We start from the raw sequence: 19444 nt of genomic DNA on the forward strand, positions 1-19444 counted from the left end.
GTTGGACTTTGAGAGAGATAGTACAGAAAAAGTTTGAAGAATGTATAATATCCTTGAACTGATCTTGCCGTCTAATGTTCATGGTAGAATGGAGATGAATATTTATTTATAGAAGACCAATGACAGATGAAAAGACGGGACGATTCCAAATAGATTCTTCAACAGTAATGTAATTATTACTGCATTGGAAAACTGGAAGAAGATAATAACAGAATAAAACTTTAAAAATATATAACGTTATTAAAAATATATTAAATTATTCTATTACGCTACAAATATAATAATATAATATATGTAATATAAACCAATAACAAAATTCCAAAAATAAACTTCTGTAATGTATAATATTATACGTATAAATTAAATATTTCATTCCTACTTGTTGTATAAAAAAATGTCAAATATATCATAGAAGGTTTAAAACTTACTAATTAACAGAAGATAAGCCAAAAAAATATTCAATAAAAAATGTATATGGCATCCAATTCTGTTGTCAAAACTTAAAATCTGTCAACAGATAATTCCTTTGCCATATTTATATTATTTATGAAAAGTAAATATTATCAAAAATAAACATTAGAAATAATTTTATGAGAAAAAATATAGATATGTTATTTATGAGTGGCACAAGTTTAAAGAAGAATTCTTTTACACAAAAAAGAGGTTATTTACGACTTCCATTAAATAATGCTACAAAATGAAATCAATTTCAGCAAGTTTTGATGTAGCTGGTAGTAATCTTTGTTGACAAAAATTGAAAAATGTCAACAATATCTTGTGCACCAGCATATAAAATATTTTAAATTCTAAATAATTAAACTCAAAACCGCATAATATTGTTATCATGAAATTGAACATAGAAGTTGAGGTTCAGATGAAATTAAAGATCAAATTTAACATAGAAGTGGATGTTCAGAGGAATTTAAAGACAACAAATAACGTAGACATATTACATCCCCAAAATGAAAGTCATAAAAATAATAGTCTTGGAATAGAATAACTAAAAGTGGATCTCAAATCGCTGATTTTTCCTTCTTAATATTTCTTTTTAAAAGCTTCAATGGAACATTGTCTTCTTCGATGGATTCAAGTGATGCAGTCTTCTTTCCAGATTCTCTCTTATGTGAACTGCTAGCATCATCGTTGGTTGGATTATCTTGGATTAGTTCAGGTGATTGGGATCCAGACTCAATTGTTTCTTTGGTAAATCGGACTAATAAATCCTACAGTATTAAAAGTAAATTTATTAAAACAAAATCGACATACCAAAATGAACACATTATTAAAATTATTAAAGAAATCATTGATTTGAAAAACATGAATATAAGTTGTATACCTCTGAAATATTAACGGTGGACTCATTCACTATATGCAATTTTTCCCTGCTAAACTCACCATTGCCAGCATAAACATCCTTCAAATAGGTAGAAATAATGAGATGATAGAAAAGAAAAAGATGACTGCATTATAAAGAGATTATAATGTAATAAATATTATCTTAAATTACATCTTACCACAGATTTCAACGGAGAATCATTGAATTTGTCAATGATATCATCATCAACACATATTTTCTTCACTCTGAAAGACTGTTCAAGTTTGAAATTCTGATCGTTCCTACTTTCAACTTTAAAAAGCAGACTTCTATCAACTAACTCATCAAACTGCTTAGGCAAATTTCCAGAAGAATTCATCTACAAAAAAAAAAACAATTAAACCTTGTGTAATTAAATATATAAGTGGACATATTGAAGAGTATACCTTATCATGAGCGTCTAACATATCAGCACAAGTTTTTTTGAAAAGGGTAGTTGTATCCCTATCAAAGAGGACAAATGTGGTTGAATCGGAAGAGTCCATAACTCGGATCTTAATCCTATATCTGAAAATTGATAAATAAATTTCATCAACTTGATAAATAAATTTTACCATGTTGTTTGAAATTGACATTAATATTAAAAAACAATTCGTTAACCTTGGAAAGACTTTTATAACATGCTTGTTACACTTTTCACAAAAGAACATCTTGGAATCTGGATAAACAGCTTTGTTGCACACACAAGCAGTATACCACCAGTCATCGTCAACCAAGATATGCTTAATTGTTCCAAACAATATGAAAGTGGTGACCTTTCAATATAAAAAACATTAATGAATGTATTATTGTGAATAAGAAAAATTGCACAATGATACAAAAATATATTCTAACCTCTTTACAATCTTTTAGACCTTGAATGTTGGTTCTAGGTGTAAGTATTAAAAAGTCCTCTTCGACAGTATTTTTTGAAGTCTGAGAAAGTTGCGTTAATCCTTGAGAGGGAGATTCATTGTTCTCAAACATTCTGTGCAAAAGGAAATATAGTTATACTCATAAAAATTAAATATATCATTGAATATATGTATATCTGAAATATCAAGTTCACGCAATCAAGGATAATTTGCATTACAAAGTAAAGAAAATATAGTGTATGTCATATCTGAAATATCAGATACACTATATTTTTAAATATAAATTTCGAATAAAAATTACCTTGATTTAAGTTCAGATGCTTCCTTGAAGTTAACATTGTACTTAATACGGGTGCAGAACTTACAATTTTGAACTTGAACCTTATCTATATTTAAAAATATAGTCTATGTGAGAGTAACATGGAATAAGTAGTACAAAGTACTTTGTAAAAGTAATAAGAAAATTTTACCTTGAAAAGTTTTGACTTTCGCAAATTCTATACTTACAGCAGTATTTTGTACTTCTCCACTCGAAAGAAATACATTCAGTTCATCGACATAAATACCAAACAAAGTACACTCTATTCGAAACCTAAAAATTAAAGTGCAATATAATGTGAGGTAGTTATTTCGAAAGAAATATAAAAAGGAATTTAATATAGTATAGTATAGATATACAATACCCATCGGCTTCTATTGCTATGACATTTAATTTTGTTGTCTTTCCATCAACTTGCAATTCTCTTTCAGTCCCCACTCCGACCAGTAATCCCAAAATATCTAAAATGCATTGTATATGTGTTAAATCAGATACTTTAACAAAAAATGTTTATTAAGAAATAAATTAATAGTTACGGAACTAAAAAGATTTACTTACCAACCAAATAATCAGTATCAAATGCAGAGGTTGTCAATAAAGACAAAGGTGTGTATTGTGGTTTAATATCAAGAACCAAATTAACATTAACCAAAGAAACTTTTGTACCAAACTGGAAATTTATCTTATAAGGGTGGTGTGTTGTTCTGTATATTCCAGAATTCGGAGCAACACTGAAGTTTTGTATTGCATAAACATGGCCTTCAGAAATTTCATTGAAATTTGTAAATTAGAGTACGTCTAATTGAAGCATGTATTTTAGAACCCTGAAACACATAAAAAGAACATTTACCATACCACTATTTAATTCATACAAATTTCTAAAGGAAAGTAGGTGTAATGGAAGAATTTAAAGAACAACAATAATAATAACCTCTTTGTCTTGAATAACGAACTCCATGGAAAAAGGACACCTCTATTTAGTGAAATCAGGAACAAACCATGAACGAATGACCCTAGCGATAATATTCCAATTTTCCTTCTGGGGGCTTACTTCGCTTATGCTCTGGCTTTGGTTTGGAACTTCACAGAGAGACATGTTGAACTCAGAAGAACAATATTGAAAAGTGAAAAGTAAAAAAGACCGGATTAGATTGGAGACATATTTATACTTACATACATAAATAAGGAACTAATAAGACAAAATTGTTATGCATACAACTAAAGTAAAGAAATACCAAAAAAAGGTTGAAATAATACCTTACTTATCAGATTGTATTTTTTATTAGTCAAAGGAGAGTAAAAGAAGTTAAACGATTAATCAAGACGTGGATATGGAAATTTTTGAAATGGTAGAAGAAAGCAAAAAGTAGAATATATTCAAATAAGGACTCTTGAAACATGGTGTACGAACGTTTTGACAGAAGTCATGGGAATATATATTGGTCAACCCTGCAAATAACCTCTATTGATGTCAGAAGGAATAAAGTATTGATATTCATTTATTGAAAGGTTTCATAGTAAAGGAAAATTCAGAGAAAAGCATTCTGATGAAAATAAAGCATGAAGCACATTACTTGAAAGTGAATAAAAAAAGGGTTGTCGTGATGGAGTAAGCAAAAAACAATTAAGCAAAAAACTGCATATACATGCATACATGCTGGTTTCTTATGCATTCACGAAAGAGGAAATGTAGAGAAAAGTGATACCAAACGATAATGTCTTAGACGAAATTTCAGAACTGCAAATGTCATATCATTTCGTCTGTAAAGCAAGACTACTATATTTGTACATAAAACAAATGAAGTACATACCTGTGATGACTGGAAACGTTAATGGCTTGTAAGAATACGTTAATGTATGTGAAACGTCTTCTGGATGAAGAAACTGTGTTGGATCTGTACAAAAAGACAAATAAAAGTATGGTGCAGAAGCGAAACAATCTTCTAAGAGAAGGAACTTTGTTTGAATCTTCTAGGAGAAGGCACTCGTTTGGATTATTTAAGTTAATAAAGTGAAAAAATAAAAAAAAAATCTAAATCAATAGTACAATTAAATATTTTATGAAATGACGGATGCTTACAGCAGAAGAAATGTCGTGGAAGGTGGAAGATAAAGAAACATAATGAACAGTGCAATATGTCATATGAATAGACATTCAAATGAAATAGTAAAAAAGTATTATAATGGATGTGTATGAAAAATGTTCTGGAAAGTTATATATTTAGATATATATAAAAATAAAATTAAAAAGCAGAGACATGATATGATTTGTGTCTGACAGTAATTAAATGCCACAGATTTACGTATATGGAAGAAGATATGGAGCAGGTATGAGTAAATAACTTTGGAGTTCTTCAAAATAAACCGACTAAAACATATACATATATGTAATATAATAATAAACAACTAAACTTCATACAAAACATACAGATTAGAAATCTGTTAAGAAATATTGTTTATAGATTGATCATAGCGGATGATAATAATCATTTATATTAAGAAGAACATTGACATCATTGCTTGCTTGTTGACCGTCAACCTCAAAAAGAATTAAATCTTTTTGCTCGAGTCCATGCACTTCACGAAAACGTTTCCATCCACTTCCTATCTTGACTGATCTAGGTCTAATCAACAACTTGCATTCAACTCGTGCCTTTGGACCGTAAAGAACAATGTGTGAGAACTGAGTGTTGGCAAAATATTGTCGTAAGTCTGAATTTAAGCCCTGGAAAAAAAAATTTTAAAATAATATGGACAAAAATTACTTTTGTAGGTGTCAAGGTTAAAGAGAATAAATGATGGACAAAGAAGATAAAAAAAATCACCAGAAAGCTTGCTTTGCAGTTGTACTTAGAAAGCCGGAACTCAAAATGAATTAACTTGGTCCTTATGAGAGGAGCATTTGTTCTAACATGACTTAGGAATTTATGGACAGTTGATTCTGAACAATGATCGTAAAAGTGTATTTCAAAAAAAGAATTCCCGATATGCCTTAAATAACATAGTTTCGGTGGTTTAATTTGATAAAACTTTCTTATATCAACCCAGCCATCAGTAATTCGCGGACCATAGGTATTCATGTTGAAGGTAACATGGTGAGCATGGCCTTTTTTATCACAAATAGTCCAACGTGGACCCAGTTCAATGCCTAATTGAATGACAAACAAACGATTGACGAACGCAAAATCCTTCATAAGAAAACCAACATAAAAACAGAATTAGTAAAGGATTTCGGAGAACAGTGATGGTAAATTTTTTATAATAAGCAAGTTCGCAAAAACCTGGTCTTCCATGAAAATAGTAAAGAATCCACCCTTCCATTTTGAGCCAAGTATGGATTGTTCACCAAGGATGCATTGCTTAGTTGTCATCTGTAAAATTGGAAAAATAAGTTTGTTTTGGGAAATATAAATTAACCGGACTCTAACAGTGTTGAACAAATTGTTGAACATGATGAAAATAACAGCTTCTAAGAACGTGTGTTTTAAAAAATGACAGAAAGATAATGAACAGAACCTAATATCAAAAAGAGTGCTTAAAAAAATCAGAGAAAGATGAAGAAAAAATATTATAAATACCACTGCTTATAGAAAGGTCTTTTTAGAAAAATGAAAGGAAGATGAAGATCAAAATCGATTATAAAAAAGGCTGCTTATAAAAACACGCATACAATATGGCGAGAAAGATGAACAGAAAATAATATAAAAACCACTGCTTATAGACACGTCTGGTTAGAAAAATGAAACGAAGATGAAGATGAAAACCGAATATAAAAAATGCTGTTTGTAGAAACATGCATAGAATATGGCGAGAAATAAATATGGTGAGAAGATATAGGAGATGAAGAGAAGTAGAGTTGATAAAAGGGTTAAACAGTCATACCTTTTTGTAATGAATAAGAACTTCTTGAAGTGGAAGAGGAAGGCTTGTTATCGCAGTGTAATGGTGTTAATGTCAAGCAGAGAAGATAAGTTAATTACTTTCATCCTGCAAAAAAAATTAATGAAACAAATATATACCAGACAGTGGAAGAGTCTGGAGAATGAGATAAGTATGACACGGCATCAGACACTGCAATCATCATTCTCGTGAGAGGTGAAAAAAATAATGAGAAAAACGTTTCAAATTTCTAAACGTCTCTTGGAAAAAGAAATGGTCATTAATTGAATCGGCTCAATGATTTGAAATAATGAAAGAGTGTTGCAGATGATCGAGGAGTTCAATCATCATTACCTCGAGCAGTGGAGTAATTAATGCGGGGAAACCTGATAGACTGCGTGATTTGAAATTAATAAAAAGGAATATTTATTGAAATATTAAATAAAATGATTTTGACTAATTTAAAATATAAATATTGAGATGTTGCTCAGCAAATATATAATGATTCAAATTTAATGTCTTTTAATGACGTGTATGATTAAAATTATAAATGAAAAACACATTAATTTATATTTTTTTTAAAGTAATGATTTAAATGTAATAGTTTAATTTTATAAGAATATATTAGTCATTAATGACTTTGATAAAAATGTACAAAACTCGTAAACATAAGAAAAAATAATAAATATCATACAGACTAAATGTATAAAAGCAAACACATAGACTAATATATGTTATAAGTGCATACAAAATATAATTGACCTAAAAATCTTCTTATATATATATATATATATATATATATATATAAAAGAAGATTAACAAAAAGACTATACAACATGTTATAACTTAAAACCAGATTAATGGATAAAACACTTTGATATGGTTGGTTGTTGTGTGTCCTTGAACTTCAAAAAAAACCTGACGATGATCATCTGCAGAAAGTTGATGAAGATTACAAAAACTTTTCCAGCCAGTTCCAATCTTAACATAATTACGTCTTATGATCAGTTTACATTCGACTTGTCCACGTGGTCCGTGTAGAACAATAGATCTAAGACCACTGTTTTTAAAATAAGTGGCCATTTCTTTTTCCAAATACTGCAACAAAAAGGAGAAAATATCTTACTTATTCAGAATCCATGTAAATAAATAATCAAAGAAAAAGAAAACTAACCAAGTCGCTGGATCGACAGTAATATGTTGATAGTTGAACTTCAAAATGCTTTAAGTATGAAGTATGTAGAGGACGACGAATAGAAAGATGGTTGAAGAAGTTGGCTTTCAATGTTGAGTCGCAAACACGTTTAGAGACGTGTAGTTGGAAGGACGAATTTCCAAAATATTTGAAGACAACCAATTTGTCAGACTCATCTGCATAAAAAGAGATTAAATCATTCCAGCCTTGGGTGATCATTGGAGTGTGAATATTCATGTTGTACGTAACAGTATGAACATTCCTTTCGTAATCAACAATGGTCCACTGTGAACCAAGGTCCTTCAAATTACGTATTATGAAGAGACGGTCGACGTACCCAAAATCCTTCAAAATAAGGAAGGTTAGAATAAAGAAATACAAACCAAAAATAAAAAGGAATGAGAATGAATAAAGAAAAAACCTGGTGTTTCAAAAACATAGTCACGAAACCACCAAGCATTTTGCCAGAAAGTATGGCTTGTTGTGTGCGCACGGATTCCATTGTTTCAGTAAATAGTGGGTATGAAGAATAATTGGAAGAGAAGATAATGGGTCACACAAAAGAAATATGTTTTGTCAGTATGTAGACGCCAATATATAGAAAGAGAAAACGAAAGGTCATTACTGTTGCAAATATATAGAAAGAGAAAAGGAAAAGTCATTCCTTTTGGTAGGGTCCGTACTTACACGTGAAGCGTGCATCATAATTTATTGAATTATTTGTGAATTTAAAAGTGAAATAAAAGGACGACTTAAAAGAGAATACGGTTGGATTATTTAAGTTAATAACGTGAAAAAATAAAAAGAAATATATATCAATAGTACAATTAAATATTTTATGAAATGACGGATGCTTAAAGCAGAAGAAATGTCGTGGAAGGTGGAAGATAAAGAAACATAATGAAGCGTGCATCACAATTTATTCAATTAATTGTGAATATAAAAATGAAAAAAAAGGACGACTTAAAAGAGAATAGGGTTGAAATAATAAAAATAATTTAAAATAAAAAAAAATTACAATTACAAATTTAAAATTTGTGAACTGTTATTTTGAATACACAGAGAATACAAAGAGTTTTTAAAAATTATAAGAAGAAGTCGAAATAAATTAAAAATAATAACAAATTACAACATGAAAAAAGCTGACATCTATGTCTGGCGTTCAAAACAAAAATGATGAACATAAGAAACGTTATTTTGCGGTTTAAAAAACATGTTTGTGTTTTAATCTTCATTTCAAGAATTAAAAAAAATGAAACTTAACATGAAGCAATATCGAGATAAGAAGAACAGAAGAATATGATCTGCAGAAAGATCAGAAAAATAGATAAAGAATCGCCATACTCGATTTTTTGGTGGTTAAAAAAGATGTATGTGGTTGTACTCTTCATTTCAACCTTGTATATACCTGGAAAAGAAGATGAACAAAACAAACCATGAGATCTTTGCAAAAAACATAGGGAACCATAACAGTTGGGTTGAGAAACCAAAATAAATAAAAGGTTTCGACAAAAACAAATAAATGTGAAGAGAAGCGAGTCTTGATGTTGAACGTGTTTGTAGTGTTCATGTTGAACACAAAACCATTCAAGGAAGATGATGAAGAGAAGAAGAACAGATGAAATGTAAGAAAGATATAAATAGCCTCGCCAGACTCGAGTTTTTGCTGCTTTAAACAGAAGATTGTGCTTGTACTCTTCATTTGAAGGATTTAAACACTGAAAAATAAGATGAAGCAAAGAACCAATAAATATTTGAAAGAAACATAAAGAAAAATACCATTTAGGTTCAGAAACAAAAAAGTTAAGAGATGAACAACAGAAATGGACAGATGAATGGTAAATCTCAGATGTCTGTGGTTGTACTCTTGATTTCAACCATTTATATAACTGAAAAATAAGATGAACAAAAAAAAACATTAGATCTTTGTAAAAAAATTGAAGAAAAATACCAGTTAGGTTGACAAACAAAAAAAATAAGATATCCACAACAAAAATGGACAGATGAACGGAAAATCTCAGATGCATGTCTTTTTAACCTTGAGTTGAAGCCTGAAAACAAAACAAACATGATGAACAGAAGAAGATGAAACGATGAAATGTAAGAAAAATAGAAAAAACATCTCCATAATCTTATTTTTGGTGGAAAAAAAAGATGTCTGTGGTTGTACTCTTCATTTCAACCATTTATATACCTGAAAAATAAGATAAACAAAAAAAACCATTAGATCTTTGTAAACAAATTCAAGAAAAATAACAGTTAGGTTGAAAAAACCAAAAAAAAAGATATCCACAACAAAAATGGACAGATGAACGGGAAATCTCAGATGCATGTCTTTTTAACCTTGAGTTGAAGCCTGAAAAAAAAACAAACATGATGAACAGAGAAGATGAAACGATGAAATGTAAGAAAAATAGAAAAAACATCTCCATAATCGGTTTTTGGGTGGTTAAAAAAGATGTCTGTGGTTGTACTCTTGATTTCAACCATTTATATACCTGAAAAATAAGATGAACAAAAGAAACCATCAGATCTTTGCAAAAAAAATCAAGAAAAATACCAGTTAGCTTGACAAACCCAAAAAATTAAACATCAAGAACAAAAATGGATAGATCAACGGGAAATCTGAGATGCATGTCTTTATAAGCGATAGTTGAAGCCTGTAAACAAACCAAACATGATCAACATAAGAAGATGAACAGATGAAATGTAAGAAAAATAAAAAGGAAGCATCTCCAGAATGGTTTTTTTGCTGGGTCGGTCAGAGAGAATGAGAAGATAGAGAAAGAAGAAAGAAGCCGCTGCCAGAGAGAATGAGAAAGATAGAGAAAGAAGAGAGAAGGCGGTCGCAGAGAAAATGAGGAAGAGAGAGAAAGCATTGGTGACATGAGAAGCTGAGAAGACTCGGAAGAGAGAGAAAGAAAATATAAACTTCAGATTTTCAGTGCTTTTAGAATTTTTTTTTAAAAAGTGAAAACGCTGAGAGAGTGACACATAAGCTATTATACCTTTTGTAGATAAAAATTTGAATTATGAAGAAGATCAGATATATTATTCAATGTAAAAACTTGCCTTTTGTTAGTTCACAATTGTATATAGTATTAGATTCAAAATAAGTTTGTCGAGAGATATGTGTGAAGCACCTCTCTCTCTATATAATTTACAAAATTAATAAATATGATTTTTTTAACAAATGTTATCTCTTCTTTCTAGGAAATTATCAAAGTAATATAAATATTTTATTCTCTACCTTATTTCGATTCTCACATACATCTAGACTAAGTTACAAAAATAATTTCCCAAATCCTCGGTTAGTATCTTTGCATCATATACTCTTTTTGGTCAACTTCATAACCAAAAATATCTAAAAATCTCAATATTTATACACAAGATCACGTGATTCTACATGAATCATAATAACGATTAGTCATATATTTTTAGTTATATAAAAAATCTATTTATAGGTAACATTTCTTTGCCACTTTATGAATCCAATCATCTATAACTATAAAAAGATATTAAAAAAAATAGAAAGAATTCATCTTCTTTCCGATAAAGATTCGTAATCTTTTATTCAAAATATGTGTGATACCTCTCTCTCTTTATATCACTAAACTCATTTTCATTTTTCAATGAAACTTATAGAGTTTCTCAAAATCCAAACTTATATTCAATGTTAACTTAACTCAAATTGTATCAAACTTGTTGATTGTAGTTTAAACTTTCGTTCTCTCAAACTAAAGTTTATGCGTGTAATAATACTAATAATAATATTTAAAAAATTTTAAAAAAACACTTTTCAACACTCCAGGAATGTATTCTATTGAATTGGCAAAAATTTATTAAAAAAATTAGGAAAAAATGTGAGTCTTGTACCTTATTTAGTGATTGCGAGTATGTTGATTATTATGGTTTTCTCTAAGTATACTCACGCAAATTGAAGGGTCCCAAAAACTTTTGAACAATTCTTCATGAGCCACGTGTACGATTTGCCTTTCTTCATAAGATAATAAAAGAGGAATAGCCCAACCCAATAACGACGTTATCTTCAAAACACTCTACCCTTCCCTCTTTCTATCTTCTTTTCTCCTCTTTTCGTTAAACCCTATAATCACCACTGCACTTCACTCTCCCTTCTTCTCCTTACGACGTCGTTTAAGAGGTGAAAAACCATGAACCCCTCCACCCTCACCTCTTCCCACACCCAACGCCCCCTCCTCTTACCCTCTCCTTTCCACTCTAGACGACGTCGTTTCAGAGTCTCCCTTCCTCGCTGTTCCTCCGACACTGCCTCCGCTCCTCCGCCACCGCCGCAGCAGCAGCAGCGACCGCCCAAGGACCTCAAGGGAATCGAGGTACTCGTTGACAAGCTCTCGCCGCCCGCCAGACTCGCCACCTCCGCCGTCATCGTTGCTGGCGCTGTGGCTGCCGGCTATGGCATCGGCTCCCGCTTCAGCGCTAATCGCTATGCTGCGCTCGGTGGAGCTGTCGCTCTCGGAGCGGCTGGCGGAGCTGCGGCGTACGCTCTCAACGCATCGGCTCCGCAAGTCGCCGCCGTGAATTTGCACAACTACGTCGCCGCGTTCGACGACCCTTCGAAGTTGAAGAAGGAAGAGATTGATGCCATTGCATCGAAGTTAGTTTTCATTTCTAATGATGACTGTTCTATTTTTCATTGGTAATTTTGTTGATGCTTGAGTGTTTGATTTTGAATTGGTTAATTTTTCAGGTATGGTGTGAGCAAGCAAGACGAGGCATTCAAAGCTGAGATTTGTGATATATATGCTGAGTGAGTGACAAATTAGTGTTGTTCTTATTATTTAAATCGAAATTTGTGATTTATTAAAAAATTGGCAAATTATGATTAATGAGTTACATTTGTTAATGTGTAGTCTGTGTAGGGGTATTGAGTTATGATATTTGGTTGTTTAATTTTTTCACTGAATGATTAATTTGTTTATAACGTGTTGTTCAGGTTTGTTTCTTCTGTGCTTCCTCCTGCCGGTGAGGAACTTAAAGGTGACGAGGTTGATAGGATTGTTGGCTTCAAAAATTCTTTGGGCATTGATGACCCAGATGCTGCTGCTATGCACATGGAGGTATTTTTGAGTTTATTTTATGTGCATCGGTGCAGATTGAGTGTGTATTGTGAGAGTGAAAGCGCTGTGTCTTACTGGTTTGGTGCTTGTTGATTCCCTAGATTGGGAGGAAAATTTTCAGGCAAAGGCTGGAAGTTGGGGATCGTGAAGCTGATGTTGAACAACGCCGGGTAAATTTGTTGTGTTGTAATGTTATCTTAAAGGGTTGGTGGCAATACTATCAGGGGTTTAGATGAATAGTGGATACTTGGAGCTTGACCATTATTAGAGTCTTCAGTGCAGGCATTTCAAAAGTTGATATATGTGTCAAATCTTGTATTTGGAGATGCATCGTCTTTCCTTTTACCTTGGAAGCGTGTATTCAAGGTCACCGATTCCCAGGTATTTGTTACTTATTTGGTAATGCTATGCTGGTTTGTGCAATGTGATATTATTATGCAGTAGTAAGATTTGGAGCATAGCTTAGAGTTGTTTTTAGGCATTTGCTTACAAGGCAAGAACTAATTTGCTTAAAAAATGCTTTTTGCCATGTTTGTCAACAGTGACACGCTGGGATGAATGTGATCACAGTTCTCAAATAATTTTTATTTGTCCTCATTGTATTTTTTTCAATTGCAGTGTTTTTGTTATTTTTCATTTGACTAGTTGGCTATAATCTATTTACCAGATTGAAGTTGCTGTACGTGACAATGCACAGCGTTTATATGCTTCCAAGCTGAAGTCAGTTGGCAGAGGTAATTGTGTAGTCAGTGATTCCTCTTGATCTTTGTTTTCTATTACTGTATCAAAGTTGATCAACTGACTCTCTGAAGTCACAATTTTATTCTTTAAAATTTTTTCTTATTAATGCAACATCGTCTTGCACACTTTTAACATATGGTAGTGGAGAATTGACTGTAAATGGTACCTCCTTTTTTTATCATTGTGCATGTATTTCTTATTAAATTATGCCTTTAAACATTTTATTTATCTGATATACTATATTTTATTCTGTAAATCTCTAGAATTACTGCTATCCAAATTAATGAATTCTTTCTATAGCAATTTTAAGAAGCTTTAAATTTGGTCTGCTTCATAAGTGCTAACCAATAATTTCTTGCCAGATATTGATGAAGAACAACTTGTTGCACTGAGAGAAGCACAACGTTTATGTCGCCTCTCCGATGAGGTTCATTTTCATTATTTCTTCTTTCATAAGTCATAGATAGTTAGCAACTTGTATGGAGTAAACCTCTTTGTCTCGCTATCAAATAGTTCCTTGGTATGGTGTAATCTTTTTATGAATTAAAGGAAATTTTCCATTGAAGCTTGCTGAGAACCTGTTTAGAGAGCACGCAAGGAAATTGGTTGAGGAAAATATTTCAGTGGCAATTGGCATACTTAAATCTCGCACCAGAGCAGCGTAAGATTCATGATTCTTCTGCCTTAAAATATTCTTTTTTGAGGGATCAGTTCATTGCCAGTTTTCATCTATTGCTGAACCAAAGATGGTTCCACATAAAATTTTTAAATGTTGACATTTTTTTTCATTAAAGTTGCTATTAATTTTTATTAATGATGCAAAAATAGGATTTTCAATATCTGATCATCTTTACGTTTTTCAGTCCTGGAGTTAGCCAAGCAGTTGCAGAGCTTGATAGGGTACTGGAATTTAATAATTCACTTATCTCATTTAAGAATCATCCAAATGTGGATCGCTTTGCCCGTGGTGTTGGTCCAGTTTCTTTAGTTGGTAAGTGATATGATTATTCAGTGTGTGTGTGTGTGTTATTTTCTGTTTTTAATCTAAATTATTGATGTTTTCCAATTCATTTTTGACATAGGTGGTGAGTATGATGGTGACAGAAAGATAGAAGACTTGAAACTCCTATACAGGGCCTATGTTTCAGATGCTTTGTCTGGTGGTCGCCTGGAAGATAGTAAGGTAAATGACCATTACAATTGGATATTAAGTGTGAACTTGTTCCTGTCTTTTCTCAATAAGCTAATTTATTTTGAAGTTTTGGTTGTGCTAGTGTTTACCAGATTTATGTTCTGCCCTCTGATTGAGTAATTTATTTTCTAGCAACCAACAACTTAAAGCTTTTAGGTCAGTTGGTTTGATTTGTTGACTGTTATGTACAATATACCCCTTCGAACTAGATATGTTTCCTAATCTTCCTTTCATGAGTTAAATTCAGATGAACAAAGACGCAACAATGTTGAAAACCATGATATTTTGTCTCAAAGAGTTGTTATTGATATAAGATGTGGTGGAACTTGACCTTGAGAACACTGTTTTTTAACATAAAAGTTATATTTTGAATATATTGATTATATGTTTCAGCTTGCTGCACTAAACCAGTTACGAAATATATTTGGACTGGGTAAACGGGAAGCAGAGACCATTTCACTTGATATTACATCGAAGGTATATCGCAAACGACTTGCACAGGCTGCTGCAGATGGTGAATTAGAAATGGCAGATAGCAAAGCAGCTTTCCTTCAAAATCTATGTGATCAACTTCATTTTGATCCACAAAAGGCTAGTGAACTTCATGAAGGTAAAAATCATGTTTGCAGTTATTTGGAAGTTGATCATATTTGAGGCGTGGATTATAAACACTTTATGTTCTGTCATTTTATATTTATGTACAATTCTTAAATCTTAAGATTGTAAAACTTGTAATGTAATATTCAATTTTGTCTGCTTTCTCAAGGTGGTTAACATTTTACATAACGTAATTGTCTGTTTTTAATCTTATATATTTATTTGATTATAACACAATCTAATGCTAGTTTGTTATTCTTAAGAAATTTACCGGCAAAAGCTTCAGAAATGTGTGGTTGATGGGGAGCTCAGCGAGGAGGATGTTGCTTCATTGTTGAGGTTGCGTGTAATGCTATGCATACCTCAACAGACTGTTGAAGCAGCTCACTCGGATATCTGTGGCAGTCTGTTTGAAAAGGTAGTTGATGTTTCTTTTTCCCTATTGAATTTATTGCTCCATAGGTGTCAAATTAGAGAAGTTTGACATTTCCTCCAATGAAGAAGTATGATTCATCCTTGAATTATATAGACCGAGAATACAATCTAATATTGTTAATGGTACTGTTAACAATAGATGACATGTCAAGTGGATTGGTTTGCTGTTTGTAGAATATTTTAAATTTTAAATCCTGGATCGAGGCTTGGTCTGACCTAAAAAGGCTATAATCCACTATTTTGGATTTTTTTTTATATAGTTTTGATAAACATTACTTAAAAATGAATGACATTCGTAATTACTGGAAAAAAACGTGTCCTGAACAAAACATTAGCGTAAATGCCAACAAAAGTGAAATACTAGTTTTGTAGTGAAAAATCATCAATCATGTTCTAAATTCACAACCTCTTTAAAATTCTCACTAGTATTACAGTTGTAGATTTGCATTTTAGATATTGAAATCCCCCAAAAGCCCTAACTTCTTTGTCCAGAGGGCCTATTTTGAATTGAAACAAAGTGCCACTACAGCTGTTGTTCAGCCAGCTAATTTGTCTGCTACAGCTGCAACTCTAATTGCTTTGCTGTGCCAACCCCTGGAGTTAGCGGAGCTTCTTTGAGCCCTTCCGCCCCTCTAAAACATAATATTTAATGAAACCCTGGTTGTCGGACGTATGCAGGGGGTTCATTCAGGATATGCTTGTTAAGGGGAAATAAATAGAGAATGGAACAGAAAAGAAAGAGAAATTTGGAGATGTTACTTAGGTTGTGTTTTCAATTTGTAGACCTGGATCTACTTACTATTAAATCTGTTTGTTGGTTTGATTATCTTAATCAAACTTGTATAAGTCTAAATTACTTGGTTAATGACAATGATGTGAAGAAAAATGGGTTTGTTCTTTTCATTCTGTTTTAGCATGACATATTTCAATCTCTGCCAGAATGTTCAAAAGTTTTTTCCAGTTATTACTAATTCATGTTTCTTTGATAGGTTGTCAAGGAGGCAATTGCATCAGGGGTTGATGGATATGATGCTGAAATCCAGAAAGCAGTAAGAAAAGCAGCACATGGCTTGCGACTTACTAGGGAGGTTGCTATGTCTATTGCAAGCAAGGCAGTGAGTATCAAGTTACCAAGAAACCCAAATTGCTTTATCAAGATTTGAGTAGGCTTGAATTTTTCTCTGCTGTTTTTGGCATTACAGGTAAGGAAGATATTTATTAATTACATAAAACGTGCACGAGCAGCTGGAAATCGTACAGAGTCTGCCAAAGAACTAAAGAAGATGATAGCTTTCAACACCCTAGTTGTAACTAAATTGGTGGAGGACATTAAAGGGGAGCCAAGTGAGATTTCAGCTGAAGAACCTGTGAAAGAGGTGGAAATTATACAAGATGAGGATGACGAATGGGAGTCGCTTGAGACACTCAAGAAAATAAGACCGAAAGAAGATCTTATGGAAAAGTTGGGCAAACCTGGTCAGACAGAAATTAACCTTAAAGATGATCTTCCTGAAAGGGATAGGACTGATCTTTACAAGACATACTTACTTTTCTGTCTAACTGGTGAAGTGACAAGGGTTCCATTTGGTGCTCAGATCACTACAAAGAAGGATGATTCTGAGTATCTTCTTCTAAATCAGCTTGGCGGGATCCTGGGATTGAGTGGTAATGAAATAGTGGAAGTGCACAGGGGTCTAGCTGAGCAAGCTTTTAGGCAACAAGCTGAGGTAATTTTAGCTGATGGACAGTTGACAAAGGCCCGGGTTGAGCAGCTCAGTAACCTCCAGAAGCAAGTAGGCTTACCTCAAGAATATGCTCAGAAAATAATCAAGACTATAACCACTACAAAAATGGCAGCTGCCATTGAAACTGCTGTAACCCAAGGGAGGCTCAATATAAAACAGATAAGGGAACTTAAGGAAGCCGATGTTGATTTAGACAGTATGGTATCTGAGAACCTGAGAGAGATCCTCTTCAAAAAAACTATTGATGATATTTTCTCATCTGGTACTGGAGAGTTTGATGACGAGGAGGTATTTGAAAAAATCCCATCAGATCTCAACATTAACAAAGAGAAAGCAAGAGGGGTCGTTCACGAGCTTGCAAGAGGTAGACTGTCCAACTCGCTCGTACAGGCAGTGTCTCTACTGAGACAGAGAAATCGTGAGGGAGTGGTAAGTAATACTCAAAGCTTCATGTTGTATTATCTAAAATCATGTTGGATTATCCAAAACGAATTTGCAAAATCAACCTGATTCAAAATCAATTATGCAAATGTTGATTCAAACAGATTTTTTGGTTTGGTTGTCATGATTGCTTCTCGCCTTTTGGTGCAGGTTTCTTCATTGAATGACTTGCTGGCTTGTGACAAAGCAGTACCCTCAGAACCAATTTCATGGGAAGTGCCAGAAGAGCTTGCGGATCTATACAGCATATACTTGAATAGTGATCCGGCTCCTGAGAATCTGTCTCGCTTGCAGTATCTGTTGGGTATAAATGATTCCACAGCTGCTGCTCTTAGCCAGATGGGAGATAGATTGCTCAATTCTAATGCGGAGGAAGAAAACTTTGTATTCTAGTTTCCTCATCAAATGTTTTTGTCTTTAGGCATACATACTGGAGAGGCCGCAAGTCCTCTTCGTTTTGCCATTTTTTTATTTCCCATTTGTTTATCGGTAGCAGAAACAGAATATCACGATGTATAATCTTTGGATTAGGGATGAGTGCAGTCTTCAAATCTTAGATGATATTTTTTTTTGAGACAGTTGAGTTTATTGTCTATGAATGAAAATAAGTTGTCATAATCTTGCGTGGACAAGTTTTTTCAGAGTTAAGAAGTAGTTGTTGTTTCCAAGTTTATGACTCAGAAATCCTTTTTTTCATCCTGTGTTTATTCCATCCGATGAGATTTGGTGCGTTAGACTTCTACACGTTACATTATAATATATAGTTTAAGATGTGTTTGGATTACATTATGAAATTTGTATTATAAATCATAATATATAGTTTAAAATGTGTCTGATAGAGAAGAAGAAAATAGGGAGAACAGAAGGTAAAAGAGAAATAAAAGCAGAGAAGTTAGAAAGAGTGCAAATCGAATGTATCTGATACTCAATTAAGTAATAACATTATTTGTTGTTTTAGGTTAACCTTAATATATATTTATATTATTAACCATAAAATTTTATATTTTTAAGACATGAAAGATAAAACTCGTATCATCTAATTACTAAAATAATTAAAAGTACTTAAGGTAAGTAAAATTTAATTAAAACTTAACTAAAAAAACTTAAATTTACAAAAACTTAAAATTTAATTAAATCAATATAAAAATAAAGCTTAAGAAGAAAAACAAAATTTTTAAACATCTAACATAATCCATTTTCTTTTGCAACATTCACCGTGCAGATCACATACACAATTCTCAACAAAGTAGATTGTTATTTTTTATAGGTTTATCTTTTTCGTACTCAAATATAAATATATATATATATATATATATATATATATATATATATATATATATATATATATATATATCAAGAACGGTCTTTATAGATTGGAAAAGAGACCAAGTGAGCACAGTAACACATGCCAGCATTAATTCTGTCTTAAGTTTTGCCACAAATGAACAGAGAAAAAAAGGAATAATTTGACCTAATTTATGTTGTATGTGTCAAAATGGTTTACAATCCACAAACCCAATCATTATCACCCCCACGTTATATATAATTTTCTAATTTTAATCTAACTCAATT

General features: G+C 32.2%; 2 protein-coding genes across 2 annotated transcripts; one reads left to right on the top strand and one right to left on the bottom strand.

Annotated features, from left to right (window-relative positions):
- Positions 1 to 1013: 1013 nt before the first annotated feature.
- On the bottom strand, positions 1014 to 2341 carry LOC114195095. The gene is made up of 6 exons (XM_028085490.1): positions 2210 to 2341; positions 1976 to 2130; positions 1762 to 1882; positions 1515 to 1694; positions 1337 to 1414; positions 1014 to 1223 (listed from the first exon to the last, which is right to left on the bottom strand). Exons 1-6 carry the CDS (start codon positions 2339 to 2341, stop codon positions 1014 to 1016), a joined length of 876 nt encoding a protein of 291 aa, XP_027941291.1.
- A 9322-nt stretch (positions 2342 to 11663) lies between these two features.
- On the top strand, positions 11664 to 18540 carry LOC114193958 (protein TIC110, chloroplastic). Its single transcript, XM_028083967.1, has 15 exons — positions 11664 to 12258; positions 12352 to 12411; positions 12598 to 12721; positions 12823 to 12891; positions 13004 to 13102; positions 13389 to 13455; positions 13825 to 13889; positions 14029 to 14123; positions 14326 to 14453; positions 14545 to 14645; positions 15048 to 15264; positions 15515 to 15669; positions 16676 to 16801; positions 16889 to 17860; positions 18023 to 18540. Exons 1-15 carry the CDS (start codon positions 11795 to 11797, stop codon positions 18263 to 18265), a joined length of 2985 nt encoding a protein of 994 aa, XP_027939768.1. The 5' UTR covers positions 11664 to 11794; the 3' UTR covers positions 18266 to 18540.
- Positions 18541 to 19444: the final 904 nt, after the last annotated feature.

This window comes from Vigna unguiculata, chromosome 8 (genome assembly GCF_004118075.2).
Source record: "Vigna unguiculata cultivar IT97K-499-35 chromosome 8, ASM411807v1, whole genome shotgun sequence".
NCBI lineage: Eukaryota > Viridiplantae > Streptophyta > Magnoliopsida > Fabales > Fabaceae > Vigna > Vigna unguiculata.

Bases quoted from the DNA above. Each gene is read 5' to 3' on its own strand.
- LOC114195095 (XM_028085490.1), bottom strand. From the start codon at position 2,341: ATGTTTGAGAACAATGAATCTCCCTCTCAAGGATTAACGCAACTTTCT. The intron at 1,883-1,975 runs GTTAACGAATTG...ATCAATTTTCAG, and splicing joins GTTATAAAAGTCTTTCCAAG to ATATAGGATTAAGATCCGAG. The intron at 1,695-1,761 runs GTATACTCTTCA...TTTTTTTTGTAG, and splicing joins TGTTAGACGCTCATGATAAG to ATGAATTCTTCTGGAAATTT.
- LOC114193958 (XM_028083967.1), top strand. From the start codon at position 11,795: ATGAACCCCTCCACCCTCACCTCTTCCCACACCCAACGCCCCCTCCTC. The intron at 12,259-12,351 runs GTTAGTTTTCAT...TTAATTTTTCAG, and splicing joins ATTGATGCCATTGCATCGAA to GTATGGTGTGAGCAAGCAAG. The intron at 15,670-16,675 runs GTAGTTGATGTT...TTTCTTTGATAG, and splicing joins GTGGCAGTCTGTTTGAAAAG to GTTGTCAAGGAGGCAATTGC.